Source organism: Prionailurus bengalensis, chromosome E2 (genome assembly GCF_016509475.1).
Source record: "Prionailurus bengalensis isolate Pbe53 chromosome E2, Fcat_Pben_1.1_paternal_pri, whole genome shotgun sequence".
Classification (NCBI taxonomy): Eukaryota; Metazoa; Chordata; class Mammalia; order Carnivora; family Felidae; genus Prionailurus; species Prionailurus bengalensis.
In genome coordinates this window covers 16,465,509-16,487,077 of record NC_057352.1, presented here as the reverse complement: position 1 = coordinate 16,487,077, position 21,569 = coordinate 16,465,509, and the positions used below count along the sequence as shown (strand labels likewise).

The 21,569-nt window shown below is 37.1% G+C and overlaps 1 protein-coding gene across 1 annotated transcript in view; it reads left to right on the top strand.

Moving 5' to 3' along the window:
- Window positions 1-410: 410 nt before the first annotated feature.
- LOC122494296 (zinc finger protein 566-like) overlaps window positions 411-21,569 on the top strand; it is a 30,468-nt gene continuing 9,309 nt past the window's right edge. Inside the window, exons 1-4 of the mRNA XM_043599362.1 lie at window positions 411-528; window positions 861-956; window positions 18,754-19,650; window positions 19,825-19,966. Of these exons, the coding sequence (XP_043455297.1) occupies window positions 411-528; window positions 861-956; window positions 18,754-19,650; window positions 19,825-19,966 (1,253 nt within the window). The remainder of the gene's footprint in view (window positions 529-860; window positions 957-18,753; window positions 19,651-19,824; window positions 19,967-21,569) is intronic.

Sequence of the window (21,569 nt, the reverse complement as noted above, 5' to 3'; positions counted from 1 at the left end):
TGAATAGTATTTGTAATTCTAAGTCATGGCTGAGGTTATTGGTATTTTTTTCTCTTTTTCCAAGATTACAATAATTTCTTTCCAGGCCATTATATAAAGTTTCCTTATATTGAAACTTTCTTTCAAACTGAGCCCCATCCTGGAGCCTGGTTCCAAGCTCCTCCCTTCCAACAGTGGTGGGACTCATAGTCCAGAGCCTCAGTCCATACCATTCTCTTCTTTTTACACCTTTCCATATTCATTCAGTGAATCAATGAGCAATGAGCAAATATTGGCTCAGTCTTTTAATACGAGCACTTCCCTTAAGGAACCATGAAGTCATCCCTCATCAGATTTGGGCTTTAGTGAAGTAGAGATTATATGATGAATTTTATAAGTAATGCATAGCTTTGTTTCTACAGCAGGTAGTGATGTTCAGGGATGTGGCTGTAGACTTCTCACAGGAAGAGTGGGAATTTCTGGACCTGAAACAGAGAAACTTGTATAGAGATGTGATGTTGGAAAACTACAGCAACTTGGTCTCATTGGGTACGGACACCCCTCTCCCGTCTCCCAGTAATTAAGATTCTGCTTTATGTACAGATCTTTGTATAAACAACTTTTATGTATGCATATAGGACAGCTTTTTTGAACTTAGTACATAAAAGTAGTTGATACTGAAAAAAAAAAAAAAAACCTGTTACCTAGAATGTCTCCATCCTCTGCTGTAAATTTTCTAGATGCCTTTCATCTTCCCCATCCTTTAGACAATCTTGACATATTTATCTGAGTTTTGCCCTTCTTCACCAAGGAATTAGGTCTGAATTTTGGATATCCTTGACATAACTAAGTCCTGTTTCCTTTTTTATTGTTTTCAATAGGACTCTCTCTTCCTAAACCAACTTTGATCTCCTTTTTGGAACGAGATAATGAGCCTTGGATTGTTGAGAGAGAGTCACCAAAAGGCCTGTACCCAGGTAGGTGAGGGAAATTTAGAGAGGAGGAAGCTGTGCAAGAATAGACCACCTGCTCAGTGAGATGATAGCCCTTAGGTGAGAGCATCCAGAATGTTCTTCAAAGAGGGAGGTGTTGGGGCGCCTGGGTGGCGCAGTCGGTTAAGCATCCGACTTCAGCCAGGTCACGATCTCGCAGTCCGTGAGTTCGAGCCCCGCGTCGGGCTCTGGGCTGATGGCTCGGAGCCTGGAGCCTGTTTCCGATTCTGTGTCTCCCTCTCTCTCTGCCCCTCCCCTGCTCATGCTCTGTCTCTCTCTGTCCCAAAAATAAATATAAAAAAAAAAAAAAGAGGGAGGTGTTCTCTTTTTTTCCACAGTGACAAGTGTTCTGACTATAATTAAGATCCAGTTCTTTCCCTGTTTCTCTTTCTCTTTTGGTCTTAAATAGTTTCTCCATCTCCTGGTGTATGTATTTTCTCTAAATATTACTCTTATTTTAGCTACTTTCCAATAATCTGCACCCATTTCTTCACTAGTTTTTCTTTGATTCAGTGTTTTATTTATTCCATTTTTTGTCAGATCATAGAATACATTCATTTTTCTATTGTGGTAAAAAATACCCATATACATAACATTTGCCATTTTAACCATTTTTAAGCATTCAGTATAGTAGTGTCAATTATATGCACATAAGTTGTCCAACAGAGCTATAAGATTTTTTCATCTTGCAAAATTGAAATTCTATACCCATGGAACAACCACTTCCTTTTCCCACCTCCTCATCCCCTGGCAACCATTTTACTTTCTGTTTCTAAGAGTTTGACTACTTTAGATATCTCATATAAGTAGAATCATGCAGTATTTGTCTTTTTGTCACTGGGTTATTTCACTTAATGTCCTCAAGGTTTATCCATGTTGTAGTATATGACAAGTTTCCTTCTTTTTAGGTCCAAAGATTCCATTATATGTATATACCATATTTTCTTTATCCATTTTACTGTCAGGACATTAGGTTGCTTCTACGTCTTGGCTATTGTGAATAGTGCTACAATTAACACGGGTGTGCCAACATCTCTTCAAGATCCTGTTTTCAATTCTTTTGGATATATACTCAGAAGTGGAATTGCTAGAACGTATGGTAACTCTACTTTAATATATTGAGGAACCTCTCAGGTTTCCATAGTGGCTCTACCATTTAACATTCCCACCAATAGGGCATGAGGGTTTCAATTTCTTCACATTCTTGTCAACACTTATTATTTTCTGTTCTTTTTTTTTTTTTTAATTTTTTTTTCAACGTTTATTTATTTTTGGGACAGAGAGAGACAGAGCATGAACGGGGGAGGGGCAGAGAGAGAGGGAGACACAGAATCAGAAACAGGCTCCAGGCTCTGAGCCATCAGCCCAGAGCCTGACGCGGGGCTCGAACCCACGGACCACGAGATCGTGACCTGGCTGAAGTCGGACGCTTAACCGACTGCGCCACCCAGGTGCCCCTCTGTTCTTTTTTTGATAGCACCCATCCTAATGGGTATGAGGTGATATCTTGTGGTTTTATTTTACATTTCTGTGATGGTTAGTGATACTTTTCATGTGCTTGTTAGCCATTTGTATTTCTTTTTTGGAGAACAGCTATTCAACTCCTTTGCCCCTTTTAAATCAGGTTGGTTTTTCTGTTGTTGTTGAGTTGTTGGGATTCTTTGTATATTCTGCCTATTAACTCCTTATCAGATACATGGTTAGCAGATATTTCTCACATTCTGCAGATTGCCTTTTCACTCTCTGGACTGTTTCCTTTGCTGTGCAGATGTTTTTAAGTTTGATGTAATCCAGTTTTTGTGTTTTTTGTTTTTGGTGGCCTATCCAGGAAATCATTGCCAAATGCAATGTCACAAAACTTTCCCCAATATTTTCTTCTAAGTCTTTCAAGTTTCAGTTTTTATGTTAGGACTTTAGTCTATTCCTTGTTCGTTTTTGTGTATGGTCTAAGGTATGGATCCAACTTCATTCTTTTGCATGTGGATATCCAGTTTTCTCAGCACCATTTTTTGAAAAGACTATCCCTTCTCTGCTGTGTAGCCTTGACATCCTTGTTGAAGATCACTTGATGATATATGAGTTTTTAAATTTATTTTCACCAGCCTACTTATTTTTGAAGTTAAAGTGCTAAAGTTTGTCAGATGCAGAGAAAGCAATCCAAAGAATTAGATAAAAAAAAGTTGGAGGGGCTCCTGGATGGCTCAGTCGTTTAAGCTTCTGACTCTTTTTTTTTTTTTTTTTTTTTTAATTTTTTTTTTAAATTTTTTTTTCAACGTTTATTTATTTTGGGGACAGAGAGAGACAGAGCATGAACGGGGGAGGGGCAGAGAGAGAGGGAGACACAGAATCGGAAACAGGCTCCAGGCTCTGAGCCATCAGCCCAGAGCCTGACGCGGGGCTCGAACTCGCGGACCGCGAGATCGTGACCTGGCTGAAGTCCGACGCTCAACCGACTGCGCCACCCAGGCGCCCCAAGCTTCTGACTCTTGATTTCAGCTCGGGTCATGATCTTTCAGTTTGTGAGTTCAAGCCCTGCATCAGGCTCTGCACAGCCTGCTTGGAATTTTCTCTCTCTCCTTGTCTCTCTGTTCCTCTCCCACTTGTGTTCTTCCTCTCAAAATAAATAAATAAACTTAAAAACCTCTGGGTTATCATTCTCTTCTCTCAGATACAAGTTGTTTTTATAACTCAATTTAATATAACTTAATATATACATATGTCTGTATATAATCTGGCCAAATGATACATTTATTGTTTTCACTTTTTATCTTAAAATTTTTGAAACATACACAAAAGTAGACTGAATAGTGTGACCATCCCCTGACCCAACCCATGTACCATTCAGCATTAATAGTTATCAACTTTTTGCCAATCTTAGGTCTTTTCAAGTTTATTTATTTATTTAATTAAACTCAACACCCAATGTGGGGCTCGAGCTCACGACCCCAAGATCAAGAATCACATGTGCTTCCAACTGAGCCAGCCAGGCACCCCTCACCAATCTTGTTTTATCTAGTCCTCTCTAAGTTGTTGTTGTTGTTGTTTTTCTGCAGTATTTTGAAGCCTGTCCCAGACATTACAAATACATTCTTCAGTACAAACAATATGTTTCAATGACAATATTCTTAAAGCTTAGTTTTTAATAATTCATCTTATTGAAATCTCTTATGTTTATAAATGCTTGTTTTACCATCATAATTGTAGAGTTATTCATAGATAAGAATATGTAAGTATATACACTTATGGGGGTTTTGTGGTAACTATTTTCTTTATCTGAATTTTAATTTCTTTAGAACTCGATATTGTATTAGTACAACATCCCAAGAATAATTAGGAGTTTTAGAAAATATACTTAGGATCACATTGTAAAGAACATGGTTATGTTGATTTAAGAATATAACAGAAAAATATAACACCTTAAAACTTTACCTAGGTAATGTAAGTATAACTGTGTAGGTCCACATAATTTGCAGTATTGTCTGAGGTTTATAAGAATCAATATATAAAGATGATTTATTTCAATCACAACTGAATCTAGGTATACACCCACATTTATGCATATGTATATTTATGTAATCTTCAGTTTTAGTGCATGTAATAACTTTTCTGGTCCATAACACAAGTAAATACTTAGCGTGTTCTATTTAATTTAGGCTTTTTAAAAAATTTTATTTATTTTTTTAATTTACATCCAAATTAGGTAGCATATACTGCAACAATGATTTCAGGAGCAGATTTAGGCTTTTTTGTTTTTTACAACAGTTCAGTCTTATAAGAACTAAAATGTTATTTTATTTACATCTGGGAGAAGAGCTTAAAGAAAATGAACTGAACTATAATTACTTGGGCAAAACATTATTAGGTAAGGCAGTGAATCATAATCATAACTCTCATAGAGGTTATGGGTTATTTCCACAAAATATAGCAATGATCTCTGAAGGTAAGGCCTGTTGTTGTTTAGGACTCATTTGTGAAAACTAGCATTGGTGAGGGCTATTTTATGGCCCAGGAAGGCTGTCTGATGTTCTCTACAGGTACAGCATAGAGAGGTCATGAGTTTTTCATAGTCTTTATGCATTTATTCATTGATTTCCTTTTATTATCAACTTGAACAAACATGGTGGGAAAAAAATTAGCTTTTTATCATTGTCACATATTTTATTCAAAAAAAATTTTGGGGGGGGGGCGCCTGGGTGGCTCAGACAGTTAAGCGTCCAACTTCAGCTCAGGTCATGATCTCACGGTTTGTGAGTTCGAGCCCCACGTCGGGCTCTGTGCTGACAGCTCAGAGCCTGGAGCCTGCTTCGGATTCTGTGTCTCCCCCTGTCTCTACCCCTTCCCCACTTGTGCTCTTTCTCTCTCTCTCTCGCTCTCTCTCTCTCTCTCTCTCTCTCAAAAATAAATAAAATGTAAAAAAAAATTTTTTTTTAAATTATTTTTGAGAGAGCAAGACAGGGTGCGAGTAGGAGGGGCAGAGAGCGAGAGGAAGATACAGAATCTGAAACAGGCTCCAGGCTCTGAGCTGTCAGCACACAGACCAATGCAGGGCTTGAACTCGAGAATGGGAAGATCATGACCTAGGCTGAAGTCAGACACCCAACACACTGAGCCACCCAGGCACAACCTTGTCACATGTTTTAAAAATTAACTTTACAAAATCTTTTATTGAAATAACACATGGTATCAGTTTAGTCCAAATTGCCTTCTTACCAAGCAACGTTTATAGACTACTTCTTTCTTTGCCATTTTGTTTTTGCACTGCCACCTTGAGCATTTATTCTTAAGCAGATTAATTTTCAGAGTCAGGTTTTCTGTTCCTTTGGTTTATTAGCTTTTACCTCTTTCCTCTCTGCCCACAAACCAATATTCTGTTCTTATTTACAATCAATTAATACTTGGTAGAAGTAAATCCTTTTTGTTTTGGGGAATACTATGTAGCATTATTCTTCTTTACTTTAAAAGTTTATAAATGCTTAGTAAAATATTTTTTAATATGAAATTTATTGTCAAATTGGTTTCCATACAACACCCAGTGCTCATCCCAACAGGTGCCCTCCTCAATGCCCATCACCCACTTTCCCCTCCCTCCCACTCCCATCAACCCAGGAGGGAGAGTAAATGCTTAGTAAAATATTAAGAAAATGCAGACCTGTAATTATATCAACTAGAGAAAACCACAGGATTGCACTGGGTGAACTTTATTGTATCATGGATAACTACTGGTTTATAAACCTAAGTCTGGAATTTTTTAGTTTTTAGTATTTTTAGTTTCTTAGTATTCTGTTGTATGGATATTTTTCAGTTATTTAACCAAAATCCCAATGATAAATACAGACACCGTCTAAAAATTTTTGCTATTAAATATGTAACTTTACCACTTCATACATACTAAAACGGCTATACTAAAAAAGATAGGAGCAAGTGTTGGGATGTGGGGAAAAGGAACCCTCATATACTGCTGGTGGGAATGTAAAGTGGGGCAGCTATTTTGGAAGACTGACCACTCCTCAAAAAGTTAGAGTTACCATTTTACTCAGCAATTATACTCCTAGGTATAGAAGAAAATTGAACATCCACAGAAAAACTTGTACGTGACTATTCATTACAGCATTATTCACAATCACTAAAATGTAGAAACAACCCAAATGTCCATCAGCTGATGAGTGGACAAATAAAATATGGTATATGCATACAATGTAACATTATTTGTCACTAAAAAGGAGTGAAATACTCATATATACCACAATAGGGATGGCCCTTGAAAACATATGTTAAGTGAAAGAAGCCAACACAGAAGAACATATATTGTATGATTCCATTTACATAAAATGTCCAGAACATTTGAAATGTCAAATCTATAGAGATACAAAGTAAATTAGTAGTTCCCTAAGGCTGGTGAGGTTGGGGGACAACAGGAAGTTACTGCTGAAGAATACAAGTTTCTTTTGGGGATGATGAATATGTTCTAAACTTGAGTGTGGTGATGGTTGTAAACTGTGTAAATATACTAAAAACCACTGAATAATGCACTCTAAATGAGCAAATTATATGAATTATATCTCAATAAAGCTGTTATAAAAGAGTATTATCTCTGTTACTCTGTTCTTGAATAATTATTCTTTGATTTTTAAAAATTATTTTTAATTACAAAAGGAATACATACAAACATTCTTCTTTGTAAAATCAGAGATGTTACATTGGTTGCTTGATTGACTAACTGGCCATCTGTTGGCCATCTTTAGTCACTCTTTAAAGAAGACATCTTTAGGTTATCTGCCCATTTTTTAACCAGATTGCTTGTTTTTTGGTGTTGAGTTATAGAAGTTCTTTATATATTTTGGATATTAACCCTTTATTGGATATATCATTTGCAAATATCTTCTCCCATGCAGTAGGTTGTGTTTTTGTTTTGTTGATGCTTTCCTTTGCCTTGCAAAAGCTTATAGTCCTAACAATTTATTTTTGCTTTTGTTTCCTTTGCCTTAGGAGACATATCTAGAAAAATGTCACTATGGCTAATGTCAGAGAATTACTGTTTGTGCCCTCTTCTAAGATATTTATGGTTTCAGGCCTTACATTGAGGTCTGTAGTCCATTTTGAGTTTATTTTTGTGTATGTTGTTATAACATGGTCCAGTTTCATTCTTTTGCATGTTGCTGTCCAGTTTTCCCAGTACCATTGATGAAGAAGAGACCATGTTTTCCTCATTGGATATTCAGATCAATTATGGGTTTATTTCTGGGCTCTCTGTTCTGTTCCACTGGTCTATGTGCCTTTTTTTGTGCCAGTACCATATTGTTTTGATGACTACAACTTCATAGTATATCTTAAAATCTGGAATTGTGATACCTCAAGTTTTGTTATTCTCTCTCAACATAGCTTCGGCTATTCAGGGTCTTCTGTAGTTCCATACAAATTTTAGGATTATTTGTTCTAGTTCAGCAAAAAATGCTGTTGGCATTTTGATAGGGATTGCACTAAATCTGTAGATTGCTTTGGGTAGTATAGACATTTTAGCAATATTAATTCTTCCAATCTGTAAACATGGAAGATCTTTCTATTTGTATTGTCTTCAATTTCTTTCATTAATGTTTTATAGTTTTCAGAGTACATGTCTTTCACCTCCTTGGTTAAATTTATTCCCAGATATTTTATTTATGTATTTATTAAAAAAAATTTTTTTTACGTTTATTTATTTATTTATTTATTTTTAAATTTTTTTTCAACGTTTTTTTATTTATTTTGGGACAGAGAGAGACAGAGCCTGAACGGGGGAGGGGCAGAGAGAGAGGGAGACACAGAATCGGAAACAGGCTCCAGGCTCTGAGCCATCAGCCCAGAGCCTGACACGGGGCTCGAACTCCCGGACCGCGAGATCGTGACCTGGCTGAAGTCGGACGCTTAACCGACTGCGCCACCCAGGCGCCCCAACGTTTATTTATTTTTGAGACAGAGAGAGAGACAGAGCATGAACAGGGGAGGGGCAGAGAGAGATGGAGACACAGAATCTGAAACAGGCTCCATGCTTTGAGCTGTCAGCACAGAGCCCGATGCGGGGCTCGAACTCAGGGACAGTGAGATCATGACTTGAGCCGAAGTCAGACGCTTAACCGACCAAGCCACCCAGGCATCCCTATTCCCAGACATTTTAATATGAATCAAAACCACAATGAGATTACCTCACACCTGTCAGAATGGCTAAAATTTACTACTCAGGAAACAACAGATGTTGACAAGAATGTGGAGAAGGGGGAACACTTTTGCATTGTTCGTGGGAATGCAAACTGGTACAACCACTCTGGAAAACAGTATGGATGTTCATCAAAAAATTAAAAATAGAACTACCCTGTGACCCAGCAATTGCACTACTAGGTATTTATCCAAAGGATACAAAAATGCTGATTCAAAGGGGCACATGCACCCCAATGTTTATAGCAGTGCTATCAACAATAGCCAAATTATGGAAAGAGCCCAAATGTCCATCGACTGATGAGTGTATACAAAAGATGTGGTGTATATATACAATGGAATGTTACTCAGCAATCAAAAAGAATGAAATCTTGCCATTTGCAACAATGTGGATGGAACTAGAGGGTATTATGCTAAGCAAAATAAGTCAGTCAGAGAAAGACAAATATCATATGATATCATTCATGTGTGGAATTTAAGAAATACAATAGATGAACATAGGGGAAAGGAAGGAAAAATAAGATAAAAACAGAGAGGGAGGCAAACCATAAGAGACTCTTAAATACAGAGAACAAACTGAGGGTTGCAGGAGGGGTGATAGGTGGGAAGATAAGCCTAATTGGGTGATGGGCATTAAGGAGGGCACTTTTTGGGATGAGCACTGGGTGTTATATGGAACTTATGAGTCATTAAATTCTACTTCTGAAGCCAATACTACACTATATGTTAACTGACTTGAATTAAAAAAGATTTATTCCCAGGTATTTTATTATTTTTGGTGCAATTATAAATGGAATTGTTTCCTTAATTTCTCTTTCTGCTACTTCATTATTAGTATATGGAAATGCTACTGATTTCTGGGTATTAATTTTATATCCTATAACTTTACTGAATTCATTTATTACTTCTAGTAGTTTCTTGGTGGAGTCTAGCATTGTCTATGTATAGTATATCATCTGCAAGTAGTGACAGTTTAACTTCTTTATCAATGTGGATGCCTCTTGTTTCTTTTTCTGGTATTATTGCTGTGATTAGGACTTCCAGTATTTTGTTGAATAAAAGTGGTGAGGTGGATATCCTTGTCTTGTTCCTGATCTTAGAAGCTCTCAGATTTTCACCATTTAGTATGATGTTAGCTGTGGGTTTTTCATATATGGCATTTGTAACATTGAGGTATGTTCCCTCTAACCTACTTTGTTGAGTTTTTTTTCCTGGATGGATGTTGAATTTTGTCAAATGCTTTTGCTGCATCTATTGAGATGATCATAATGATATTTATCCTTCCTTTTATGGATGTGGTATATCACATTGATTGATTTGCAAATATTCAGTCATCCTTGTATCCCCAGAATAAATCCCACTTGATCGTGGTGAATGATCCTTTTAATGTATCGTTGGATTTGGTTTGCTAATATTTTGTTGAGGATTTTTGCATTTATGTTCATCAGGGATGTTGGCCTGTAGTTTTTTCGTGTGTATGGTGTCTTTGTCTGGTTTTATTATTAGGGTAATGCTGGCTTCATAGAATATATTTGGAAGCATTCCCTCCTTTTCTTTCTTTGGAATATTTTGAGGAGAATAGGTATTAACTCTTCAAATGTTTGGTAGAATTCACCTGTGAATTCATCTCAGAGATACTACACTTAAAACAGTTGTCCCTTTGATTTACCATAACAATCCCAATTTTTAAAAAAGTTTTTATTTAAATTCCAGTTAGTTAACATACAGTGTAATAATAGTTTCGGGTGTACAATATAGTGATTCAGCACTTCCATACTAAACCCAGTGTTCATCACAACATGTGCACTCCTTAATCCCGGTCACTTATTTAACCCATTCCCCCCCACACCTCCCCGCTGGTAACCTTCAGTTTGTTCTCTATAGTTAGGAGTCTATTTCTAGGTTTGCCCCTCTCTTTTTTTCCCCTTTGCTTGTTTTGTTTCTTAAATTCTACATATGAGTGAAATCATATGGTATTTATCTTTCTCTGACTGACTTATTTCGCTTAGCCTAATACTCTCTAACTACATCCAGGTCATTGCAAATGACAAGATTTCATTCTTTTTTGTGGCTGAATAATATTCCATAATATGTATATACAAATATATACACATATACACACACATACACATACCACATCTTCCTTACCCATTCATCAGTAAATGGACACTTGGACTGTTACCATAATTTGGCTATTGTAGATAATGCCATATAAACACTGGGGTGCATGTATCCCTTTGAATTAGTATTTTTATATTCTTTGCATAGATATCTAGTAGTGAACTTGCTGGATTATAGGGTAGTTTTATTTTAACTTTTTGAGGAACCTCCATACTGTTTTCCACAATGGCTGCACCAGTTTGCATTCTCACCAACAGTGCATGAGGTTCTCCTTTCTCCACATCCTCACCAACACCTGTTGTTGATTTTAGTCATTCTGACAGGTGTGAGGTGATACCTTACTGTAGTTTTGATTTATATTTCCCTGATGATCAGTGATGATGAGCATCTTTCATGTGTCTGTTAACCATCTGTATGTCTTACTTGGAAAAATGTCTATTCATGTCTTCTGACCATTTTTAAATTGGATTATTCATTTTTGAAGTGTTAAGTTTGATAAGTTATTTATATATTTTGTATACTAACCCTTTATCAGATATATCAGTCATTTGCAAATATCTTCTCCCATTTTGTAGGTTGCTTTCAGTTTTGTTGATTGTTTCCTTCACTGTGTAGAAGCTTTTATTTTTCTGTAGTCCCAATTGTTTAATTTTTCTTTTGTTTCCCTTGGCTCAGGAAACGTATCTAGAAAGACGTTGTTATGGTTTTGGCCATAATTAATTCAAATAATTCTACTTGTCTCTCTCTTCTCCTTCTGGTATTCTAATTATGTGCCCTCTTGACATTATCCCGTAAGTCTTGGATGATCTGTTCTGTTTTTTGTTTGTTTTGTTTTTAAATTCACTTTTCTTTTTGCATTCATTTTGGCAAGTTTCTATTGACCTATCTTCAATAGGGAAGAGGGAATCAGAATTCAGTCAAGATGCATACTTTGCATTTGGTGATTCTGTGTATTTAATCTCTTTGGATCTAGAACCATTTTTTTCCATGATAGTAAATTAAAAAAAAAAAAAATTTTAACGTTTATTTATTTTTGAGACAGAGAGAGACAGAGCATGAACGGGGGAGGGGCAGAGAGAGAGGGAGACACAGAATCGGAAGCAGGCTCCAGGCTCCGAGCCATCAGCCCAGAGCCTGACGCGGGGCTGGAACTCACCAACCCTGAGATCGTGACCTGAGCCGAAGTCGGACGCTCAACCGACTGAGCCACCCAGGTGCCCCGTCCATGATAGTAAAATTTTAAGAGTACATGTCAGTTGTCTTATAGAATATTCCACATTCTGAGTTTTTCTAATTCCTCACTTACAATATTCTTTAACCTGTACCTCTGTATTCTGTACTACCTGGAAGTTAGATTTCATAGCTTGTTTGGATTCAGCTTAAACATTTGTGATAAGAATACTTTAAAGATGATGCTGTGTATTTTTATATTGCATCACATTTTCCATCCACCCTTAGTAGAAAATAGAGGTAAATATCTTTCAGACCTTGAGGTGGGAAATGACTTCTTAAATAAGATGCAAAAATAACTGACTATAGAAGAGGATAAATATAGCAAGTCGTTACTGATTTCTCAAGTACGCATGGCTTTTATATTGTTTCTATTTGCATTTTCACTTAAAAATCCTGTTTTTATAAGCTGTTTTATAATTTAATATCTAATATATAAGAGCCCCCATTTTATTTTGTCAGAATATTATTATCTATGGTTGTTATATAAATACCCTTGTATATACATTTTTAATCACCTTGTCAAATATTATAAAAGTCCTTTTGGGCTTTTCATTAGAGTTACACCAAGTTTTATATCAATTTGGCAAGAGTTGACATTTTTCCTACATTGAGCATCCCTTCCATAAATGATGATCTTTTATGATCATCATTAAGAATTTTAAATTTTATAGTTTTATCCATGAAAATCTTTGAACATCTCTGCTAAGAGTTATTCCTTAAAACTTGAGAACTTTTGTTAGTTATTATAAACAAAATCATTTTCCTGTTATAATTCCTAATTGATTATTGCTGACATACAATTTATTTTTCACAGCTGTTTTTTTTATAATCCTTCCATCCTTGCCAAATTGGCTTATTACTTCCATTGGTTTATGGGGTTTGCAGTTTTTGATACCTGATTTCCTTTGTCTTAAGAACCCAGGCTCCTTTCTTGCTGTTTTCCTATCTTAATGTATAGCTCTGATAAGGAGTCTCCTTCTTTGACCAAAGTTTAGTCAGGCTCCTCTGAGCCCTCTTCTTGAGTAGACTTTATTTTTTGGCCTTCTGTCCAAGGTCTGCTGAGCCCATTTCAGCAAGAATCCTGCCAAGGCAGTTTAGCGAGAATTCCCACACTCCTGATACCTAACCAAGTTACTCTGAGTAATTTTCTATCCAGTGACTCCTTCAATCTGCCTGTTGGCTATAAATCCCCAGATGTCCCTGTTGAATTTAGAGTTGAGTTCATCGTTTCTACCCTTGGAATAGTTCAGACCCTTACTGCAGTAATCTTGAATACAGTCTTCCTTGCCTGTTTAACTTGCAATTTTCTTTTTTTGTTTGTTTGTTTGTTTCTTTTTTAAACGTTTATTCATTTTTAAGTCTTTTTAAAAATTTATTTTTGGGGCGCCTGGGTGGCGCAGTCGGTTAAGCGTCCGACTTCAGCCAGGTCACGATCTCGCGGTCTGTGAGTTCGAGCCCCGCGTCGGGCTCTGGGCTGATGGCTCAGAGCCTGGGGCCTGTTTCCGATTCTGTGTCTCCCTCTCTCTCTGCCCCTCCCCCGTTCATGCTCTGTCTCTCTCTGTCCCAAAAATAAATAAACGTTAAAAAAAAAAATTTATTTTTATTTATTTTTTATTTTTTTTAACGTTTTTATTTATTTTTGAGACAGAGAGAGACAGAACATGAACGGGGGAGGGGCAGAGAGAGAGGGAGACACAGAATCTGAAGCAGGCTCCAGTCTCCGAGCCATCAGCCCAGAGCCCGACGCGGGGCTCGAACTCACAGACCGCGAGATCGTGACCTGAGCTGAAGTCGGACGCTTAACCGACTGAGCCACCCAGGCACCCCTTTTTAAAAATTTTTTAATGTTTATTTATTTATTTATTTATTTATTTATTTATTTATTTTAACGTTTATTTATTTTTGGGACAGAGAGAGACAGAGCATGAACGGGGGAGGGGCAGAGAGAGAGGGAGACACAGAATCGGAAACAGGCCCCAGGCTCTGAGCCATCAGCCCAGAGCCCGACGCGGGGCTCGAACTCCCGGACCGCGAGATCGTGACCTGGCTGAAGTCGGACGCTTAACCGACCGCGCCCCCCAGGCGCCCCAATGTTTATTTATTTTTGAGAGAGACAGAGTGGGGGGGGGGTGGACGGGCAGAGAGAGAGAGACACACAGGAATCTGAAGTAGGCTCCAGGCTCTGAGCTGTCAGCACAGACCCTGATGGGGGGCTTGAACTCACGAACTGTGAGATCATGACCTGAGCTGAAGTCAGACGTTTAATCGACTGAGCCACCCAGGTGCCCCAACGTTTATTCATTTTTGAGAGACAGAGCATGATCAGGGGAGGGGCAGGGAGAGAGGGAAACGCAGAATCCGAAGTAGGCTCCAGGCTCTGAGCTGTTAGTACAGAGTCCAACGTGGGGCATGAACCCAGGAACTGCGAGATCACGACCTGAGCCGAAGTCAGAAGCTTAACCAACTGAGCCACCCAGGCGTCCTACAGTTTTTCTTTTGACATTCCCATCCTCAAGGTGATCTCATGATCTGAAAAGCCTGCTGCCACTCCAGCAAACACATCTGCATTCTGAAAAGAGGAAGGAAGAAAGAGGTGGTAGAGGGCAAGAAGTGTACATCTCTCATTGGGGTCAGCTCTCTTCAAGTAGTCCTCTCAGAAAATACCATAGAAAGTACCACACAAAACTTTTGCATATATCTCAGGGACCAGAACTTAATCACATGGACACACTCAACTGCATGGATAGTCTTTCAGCTGGGCACATTGCTGCTTCATTTAAAATCAGGATTCTGCAGGTACCTGAGTGGCTCAGTTGGTTGAGTGTCCAACTCTTGGTTTCGTCTCAAGTCATGATTCCAGGGTTGTGGGGTCAAGCCCCATGGTGGCGCAGAGGCTGCTTGGGATTTTCTCTCTCCTCCTCTCTCTGTCCTTTCCTCTCCCTCCCCCTCTCTCTCAAATAAATAAAATGAAAAAAAATTTTAAATCAGGATTCTGTTATTAAGGAACAAAAAGGAAGATGATATATTGGGTATCAAGTAGTAATCATTGCCACTGGTGGTGGGGGTGAAATTAAAGAGACCATACAGGAGTTACTGCAATTCAGATGAGAGATTAGTTTTTTCAGCTTTACTGAGATATAATTGGCATATAACATTGTGTAAGTTTAAGATGTACAACATAATGATTTGCCACATGTATATACAGTGAAATGATTACAATAAAGTTAATTATCACATCACCTCACATAATTACCTTTGTGTGTGTGTGTGTGTGTATGCGTGTGCGTGGTGAGAACATTTAAAATTTACTCTCTCAGCAATTTTTAAAAAATTTTTATTTATATTTGAGAGAGATAGAGACAGAGTGCGACCTGGGGAGGGGCAGACAGAGAGGGAAACACAGAATCTGAAGCAGGTTCCAGGCTCTGAGTTGTCAGCACAGGGCCTGACGCGGGACTCAAACCCACAAACCATGAGGTCATGACCTCAGCCGAAGTCAGACGCTTAACAGACTGAGCCACCCAGGCGCCCCACCTCTCAGCAACTTTTAAGTATGCAATACAGTATTAACTATGATCACCATGCTGTACATTAGATTCCAGAACTTATTTATAACTGGAAGTTTGTACCCATAGATCAACATCTCTCCATTGCCTCCACCCTTAGCCCCTGGCAAGCACCAATCTACTCTCTGTTTCTATGAGTTTGGCTTTTTAGATTTCACATATAAATGAGATCATGAAATACTGGCCTTTCTCCATATGACTTATTTCACAGCATAATGCCCTCAAGGTTCATCCGTGTTGTCACAAATGGCAGGATTTCCTTCTTTTTTATGGCTGAATTACATCCCATTGTATATGTAAACACCACATTTTCTTTATTCATTCATGTGTCAGTGGACACTTAAGTTGTTCCAGGTCTTGGCTTTTGCAACTAATGTTGCAGTGAACATGGAGGTGCAAATATCTCTTCAAGATAGTGATTTCATTTCCTTTGAATACATATTCAGGAGTAGGATTGTTGGATCATATGGTAATTCAATTGTTAATCATTTGAGCAACCTCAAATTTTCCACAGTGGCTGTAACAATTTACATTCCCACCAGTAGTGTGCAAGGGTTCCCTTTTCTCCACATCCTGGTCAGCACTTGTTATTTCTTGTCAATTTGATAATAGCCATTCTATCAGGTGTGAGGTGATATCTCATTGTGGTTTTGATTTGCATTTCCCCAGTGATTAGTGATGTTGAGCATATTGTCATGGACATTTGTATGTCTTCTTTGGAAAAATGTCTGTTTAGGTCCTTTTCCCATTTCTTAATCACACTATTTTTTTTTTTTTTTTGCCATTGAGTTAAATGAGTTCCTTATATGTTTTGGATATTAACCCCTTATCAGATAAATTCTTTGCAAATATTTTCTTATTTGAGAAATCATTTATGCTTCGGTTTGAGTATTGGCAGTGGATATCAAGAAATGAGAAAAAAAAAAAGTGAAGACCTGTTTAAGAGCTAGACAAGACTTTCTGAATGTTGAAGAAGTTGATGCCAGAATAATGTTTACCTTTTGGCTTATGCCTCTCAGCCTGGCACTACTTTGATGTCTTCAAAATAATTTCCCTTGTCCACTTTTGTCATTTTTGTGAAAATATTTTTTTCCTTTATTGTAATTACTACTTATTAAGCGTTTAATTTTTTCCAGGGACTTTACCCAAGTTATTCTCTTCTTTTCTTTTTATTACAGAAATTTTCAAATATTTGCAAAAATACTGATGTACCTATCACTGAGCTTCAAACAGTTACCATTATTTTTCTCAGTCTCGCTCTAAATTACTGTTAATTTGAGCAATTAACCTATGTTAAGCGTTACCATCATTTTACAGATATGGAAATGGTACTTACAGATTGTAAGTAATTCTTCCAGTGACATAAACCTTGTAATTAGAGAACTGAGACTTGAAATCCAGTCTCTATGATACAGTTCCTTGGATCTTCCCACCATGCCACTGTGCATTTTATTCTGTCATGCTATCTGAAGGTTGCTTTTACTTCAGACTGTAAGTGGCTGTTGCCATTGGTGAGGCTACTTGTTTCTTATCCTTGGCCAACATCGTCACATGCCAGGCAAATGGTGTTTTATATAGTATCTACTCTAGATACAAAAACTACCTCCTTGTTATCTGCTCATAGCTGACTCATTCCGCCCTTTGAAATTTCCCCAGGATATTCTCCACTTTGTATTGCCATCATCTTGCCCCATCAACTAAGACCAAACATTCTTTTTATTAGTTTCTAGCTCATTAGCCACTGAGACACCCTTTGTCCCATTGGAGGGTATCCTCTAGTTTTCCTACATCAACAAATCTATATGTTCATAATTACATGAAACTTTGGTTATATAATTTTGCCACAATGCATAAAACACCATAAAGATTCTTCGAAAATAATGACTGTGGAGCTTAATTGTTTTCCCTATTAATTTCCTGATATTTTCCTATATTCCCATTCTAATTCCTTTTCCTTAATCCTCACCATTCAATAGCTATTTATTGAACACCTGTTATATGGTAGATATTGTGCTAAAAGCTAATTAAATAGTAGTGAGTTAAACAGACATGATGCTTTCCAATAGGAATCTTACAGTCTAGCATAGAATGAGAAAAAATAGATGAGAAAAATCGTGAAGGTTATGATTAGTCATTTGGGCACTAGAATAAGATTTGGTGTTGTCCAACACAGTTTGAGAGGGGGGATTTTTAGTGTTATTTGTAATTATATTTACACTGAGACAAGAAGGGTGAGAAGGGGCCAGCCATACAAGGACAGACAGTACCTCCAAATGGGGTGCTTGGCTGGCCCAGTTGGAACAGCATATGACTCTTGATTTCAGTGTCTTGAGTTTGAGCCCCACATGGGGTGGAGAGATCACTTAAATAAAATTTTTAAAAAATTGAAAAACAAAAACAATACCTGCTAGAGAGAACAGCAGTGGAAATCACACTAATATAGAAAAGTATTTTATCTGCTCTTGGAACATAGCATAGTGAACTGGGGAAGAGCATAGTTCAGTGATATGTTAGCCAGGGCCAAATCATGACATCACCTTTGAGTTAATGGTAAGTTATTCAAATGTTATACTAAGTACAGAGGAAAACCTTAATGATTTTCCAACTTCAGGCTACATCAGAATCACTAGAGATTTTTCTTTCTTTTTTTTTTTTTTTAATGTTTTTTAATTTATTTTTGAAGGAGAGGGAGAGACAGAGCATGAGCGGGGGAGGAGCAGAGAGAGAGGGAGACACAGAATCCGAAGCAGGCTCCAGGCTCTGAGCTGTCAGCACAGAGCCCGACGCGGGCTCGAACCCGCAAACCATGAGATCATGACCCAAGCCGAAGTTGGACCCTTAACTGACTGAGCCACCCAGGTGCCCCTAGAGATTTTTCTTAAAGCTAAGTTATATTCCTGTAGTTTGATTCAATTGCTTTGAAGTGATACTTGTACCATTTCTGTTTTTAACAAGTTTTCCAGTAATTCTGATCTGAAGCAACATTTTAGAAACAGTTACCCTGCTTCTTTAATCACCTCTGTGTCCACACTATGCTCACCTTCCATAGTTATATTTGAGATCTTGTCAAGCCATCAATTTCTTATAAGTAATGTGTTCATATTCCTATTCAGAAATTTTGTTGTTCCAGGAACTGGAAAAAAATGCACATTTTCTTTCTCATTACTTCTCAGATATGAAATCCCAATGTGCAACAAAGGAGTTATCACCTAATGATGACAATTATAAAATAAAGTCATCTCAGTGGAAGATAATGGAAAGACTTCCAACCCATGAATTTGGATGTTCCATTTTTCAAGATGATTGGAAGTATAATCACCATTTTCGGACAGAACAGGGAAATAAAGAAGAATATCTTAAACCTGTGACAGTCACCCATGAAAATATGCAAAGTCTCAGTCAACAAACATCCTATAGTCTACATCAGATATATCATACTAGGCAAAAACCCTATGAATGCAGAGAATGTGGGAAAGTCTTCAATTACCACTCACTGCTAATTCACCATGGGAGAAGACATACTACAGAAAAATGCTATGAATGTAAGCATTGTGGAAAGGCTTTTAGCAGTTGCTCAAAACTTACTGGACATCAGAGAATTCATAATGGAGACAAACTCTATGAATGTAATGAGTGTAGGAAAGCTTTCCACCACCCCTCAAATCTCATTCGACATCAGAGAATTCATACTGGAGAAAGACCCTATGAATGTAAGGAATGTGGAAAGGCTTTTAGTCGTGGCTCACATCTTACTCTACACCAGAGAATTCATACTGGAGAGAAACCCTATGAATGCAAAGAATGTAGAAAAGCTTTCAGTTACCACTCATCCCTCATTCGACATGAAAAAACACATACTAAAGAAAAACACTATGAATGTAAAGAATGTGGGAAGGCTTTTAGCAACACTTCAATTCTTAAGGGACATCAGAGAGTTCACAGTGGAGAAAGACCCTATGAATGTGGTGAATGTGGGAAAGCCTTCCATCACCACTCAATCCTTATTCAACATCAGAGAATTCACACTGGAGAAAGACCCTATGAATGTAACAATTGTAATAAAGCCTTCCGTTACCACTCAAATCTTATCGGACATCAGAAAATTCATTTAAGAGCAAAACTCTTTGAATGTAAGGAATGTGGACAGTCCTTTAGTCATAACAGGGAACTCGCACACCATCAACGAATTCATACTGGTGAAAAGCTTTATGAATGTAAGGAATGTGGCAAATCTTTTGGTCAAGGATCACAACTTATTCATCATCAGATAATTCATACTGGTGAGAAACCCTATGAATGTAAAGAATGTGGGAAAGCCTTTATCCGTGGTTCATGTCTTATTCGACATGAGAAAATTCATATTAGAGAAAGAAAATCTCTAGTACTGTAATGAATGTAGTATTTTGCTTCTAAGTAAACTCTTATGGGACATCAGAGAATTACCAGATGAGAACTCTGTGAATATAGCAAGTATAGGAAGGCATCAGAGAATTCATTCAGGAGAAAGGCCACATGTATGTAATATGTAATAAATTTTTATTTATCTTAATTCTTATTTATCATGTCAGTGATTTATATTAGCATGAAATTATACTCATGTAAATAATGAGGAAAAACTTAGTTTAAGTTTATACTTTATTCTACATTATAAAGAGTCTTTATAATGAATGTAACAAATGTAGGAAACAGTTACCAGGATTTTACTTAACATTAGGGCATTATAAAAACATTCTTTAATATAAAAAATATAGGAAAGTCATCAGTAACCACTTATCTTTTATTGAACATCAAAAGAAAAACTCTGACAGAAAGGCAATAAGATGATAAATCAAGTAAAAAAGTTGATCTAAAACAAAATACTAAGCTATCAACTTGGTAATTTAAGGAAGAAACTAAAAGTAAACAATACAGAATTTTTAGTAATGAATGGTATTGAGAGTAGTACATATCAAAAGCTGTATAATGTGATCCAAATCTGTACTGATAGGAAAACGTATATCCTTTGATACATGGATATAATTTAATAAACTATGCAGAAAAACAAACTATGCATAAAACAAGGTAGAAAGCAAATAAAATAACTTTCAAAACAAGAGAAGATAATGAATTAGTAAAAGATAGAGATTAAATCAAGTCAAGTTTAGATTTAGTCCAAATCCAGAAGTGTTCTTTCTAGAGGTCAGAATATGTGCGTGGTCAAGAAAAAAATTAAAAACTAAAGACATTATAAATGAGGAATTTTATTTAACTCTATAAACCAAGATTCTTCTTAACCATTCCACTGCTTTATACAAGTAAATTTGAACGTCTAGAGCATGATTTTCACACTGCTGACATTGGGATCAGATAACTCTTTGTTATAGGGGGCTGTCCTGTATAGAGTACAGTGTTTAGTAGCCTCCCTGTCCTCTGCTAACTAGATGTCAGTATTCTCCCCTTCCCTCTAATTCTGACAAATAAGAATGTCTCCAGACATCGCCTAAAGGTCTGGAGTAGAGTGGAGGGTAAAATTGCCCCCAGTTGGCAACTACTGATCTACATGAAATTAATCATTTTCTAAGAAAATAACCTAATTTTATTCAGGAAGAAGTAGAAAACCTGAATAAAACATAACCAACAGGAAAAAAAATTAAAATATTTAGCAATCTAACCCCTTAAAAGGCCAGATGTTTTTAAGAACACAGAATGCCAATACTTCAAGTAATAGATAATTTACATATTATATAAATTCTTCCAGAGCCTGGGAAAAAAATAGAATGCTTACCAACTTATATAAGAGGTCACTAAAACTTGGATAGTTAAATAGGGCAAAGAGTATGTTATAGTTCGAATTATGTCCCCCCAAATCCATGTTGAGGACCTAACCTCCAATACCTCAAAATGTGACTCTATGTGGAGATAAGGCTATTAAAAAAGATGATTAAATTAAAATGAGTCCCTTAGGGTGGATCCTAATCCAACCTGACTGATGTCTTTATAAAAAGAGGAA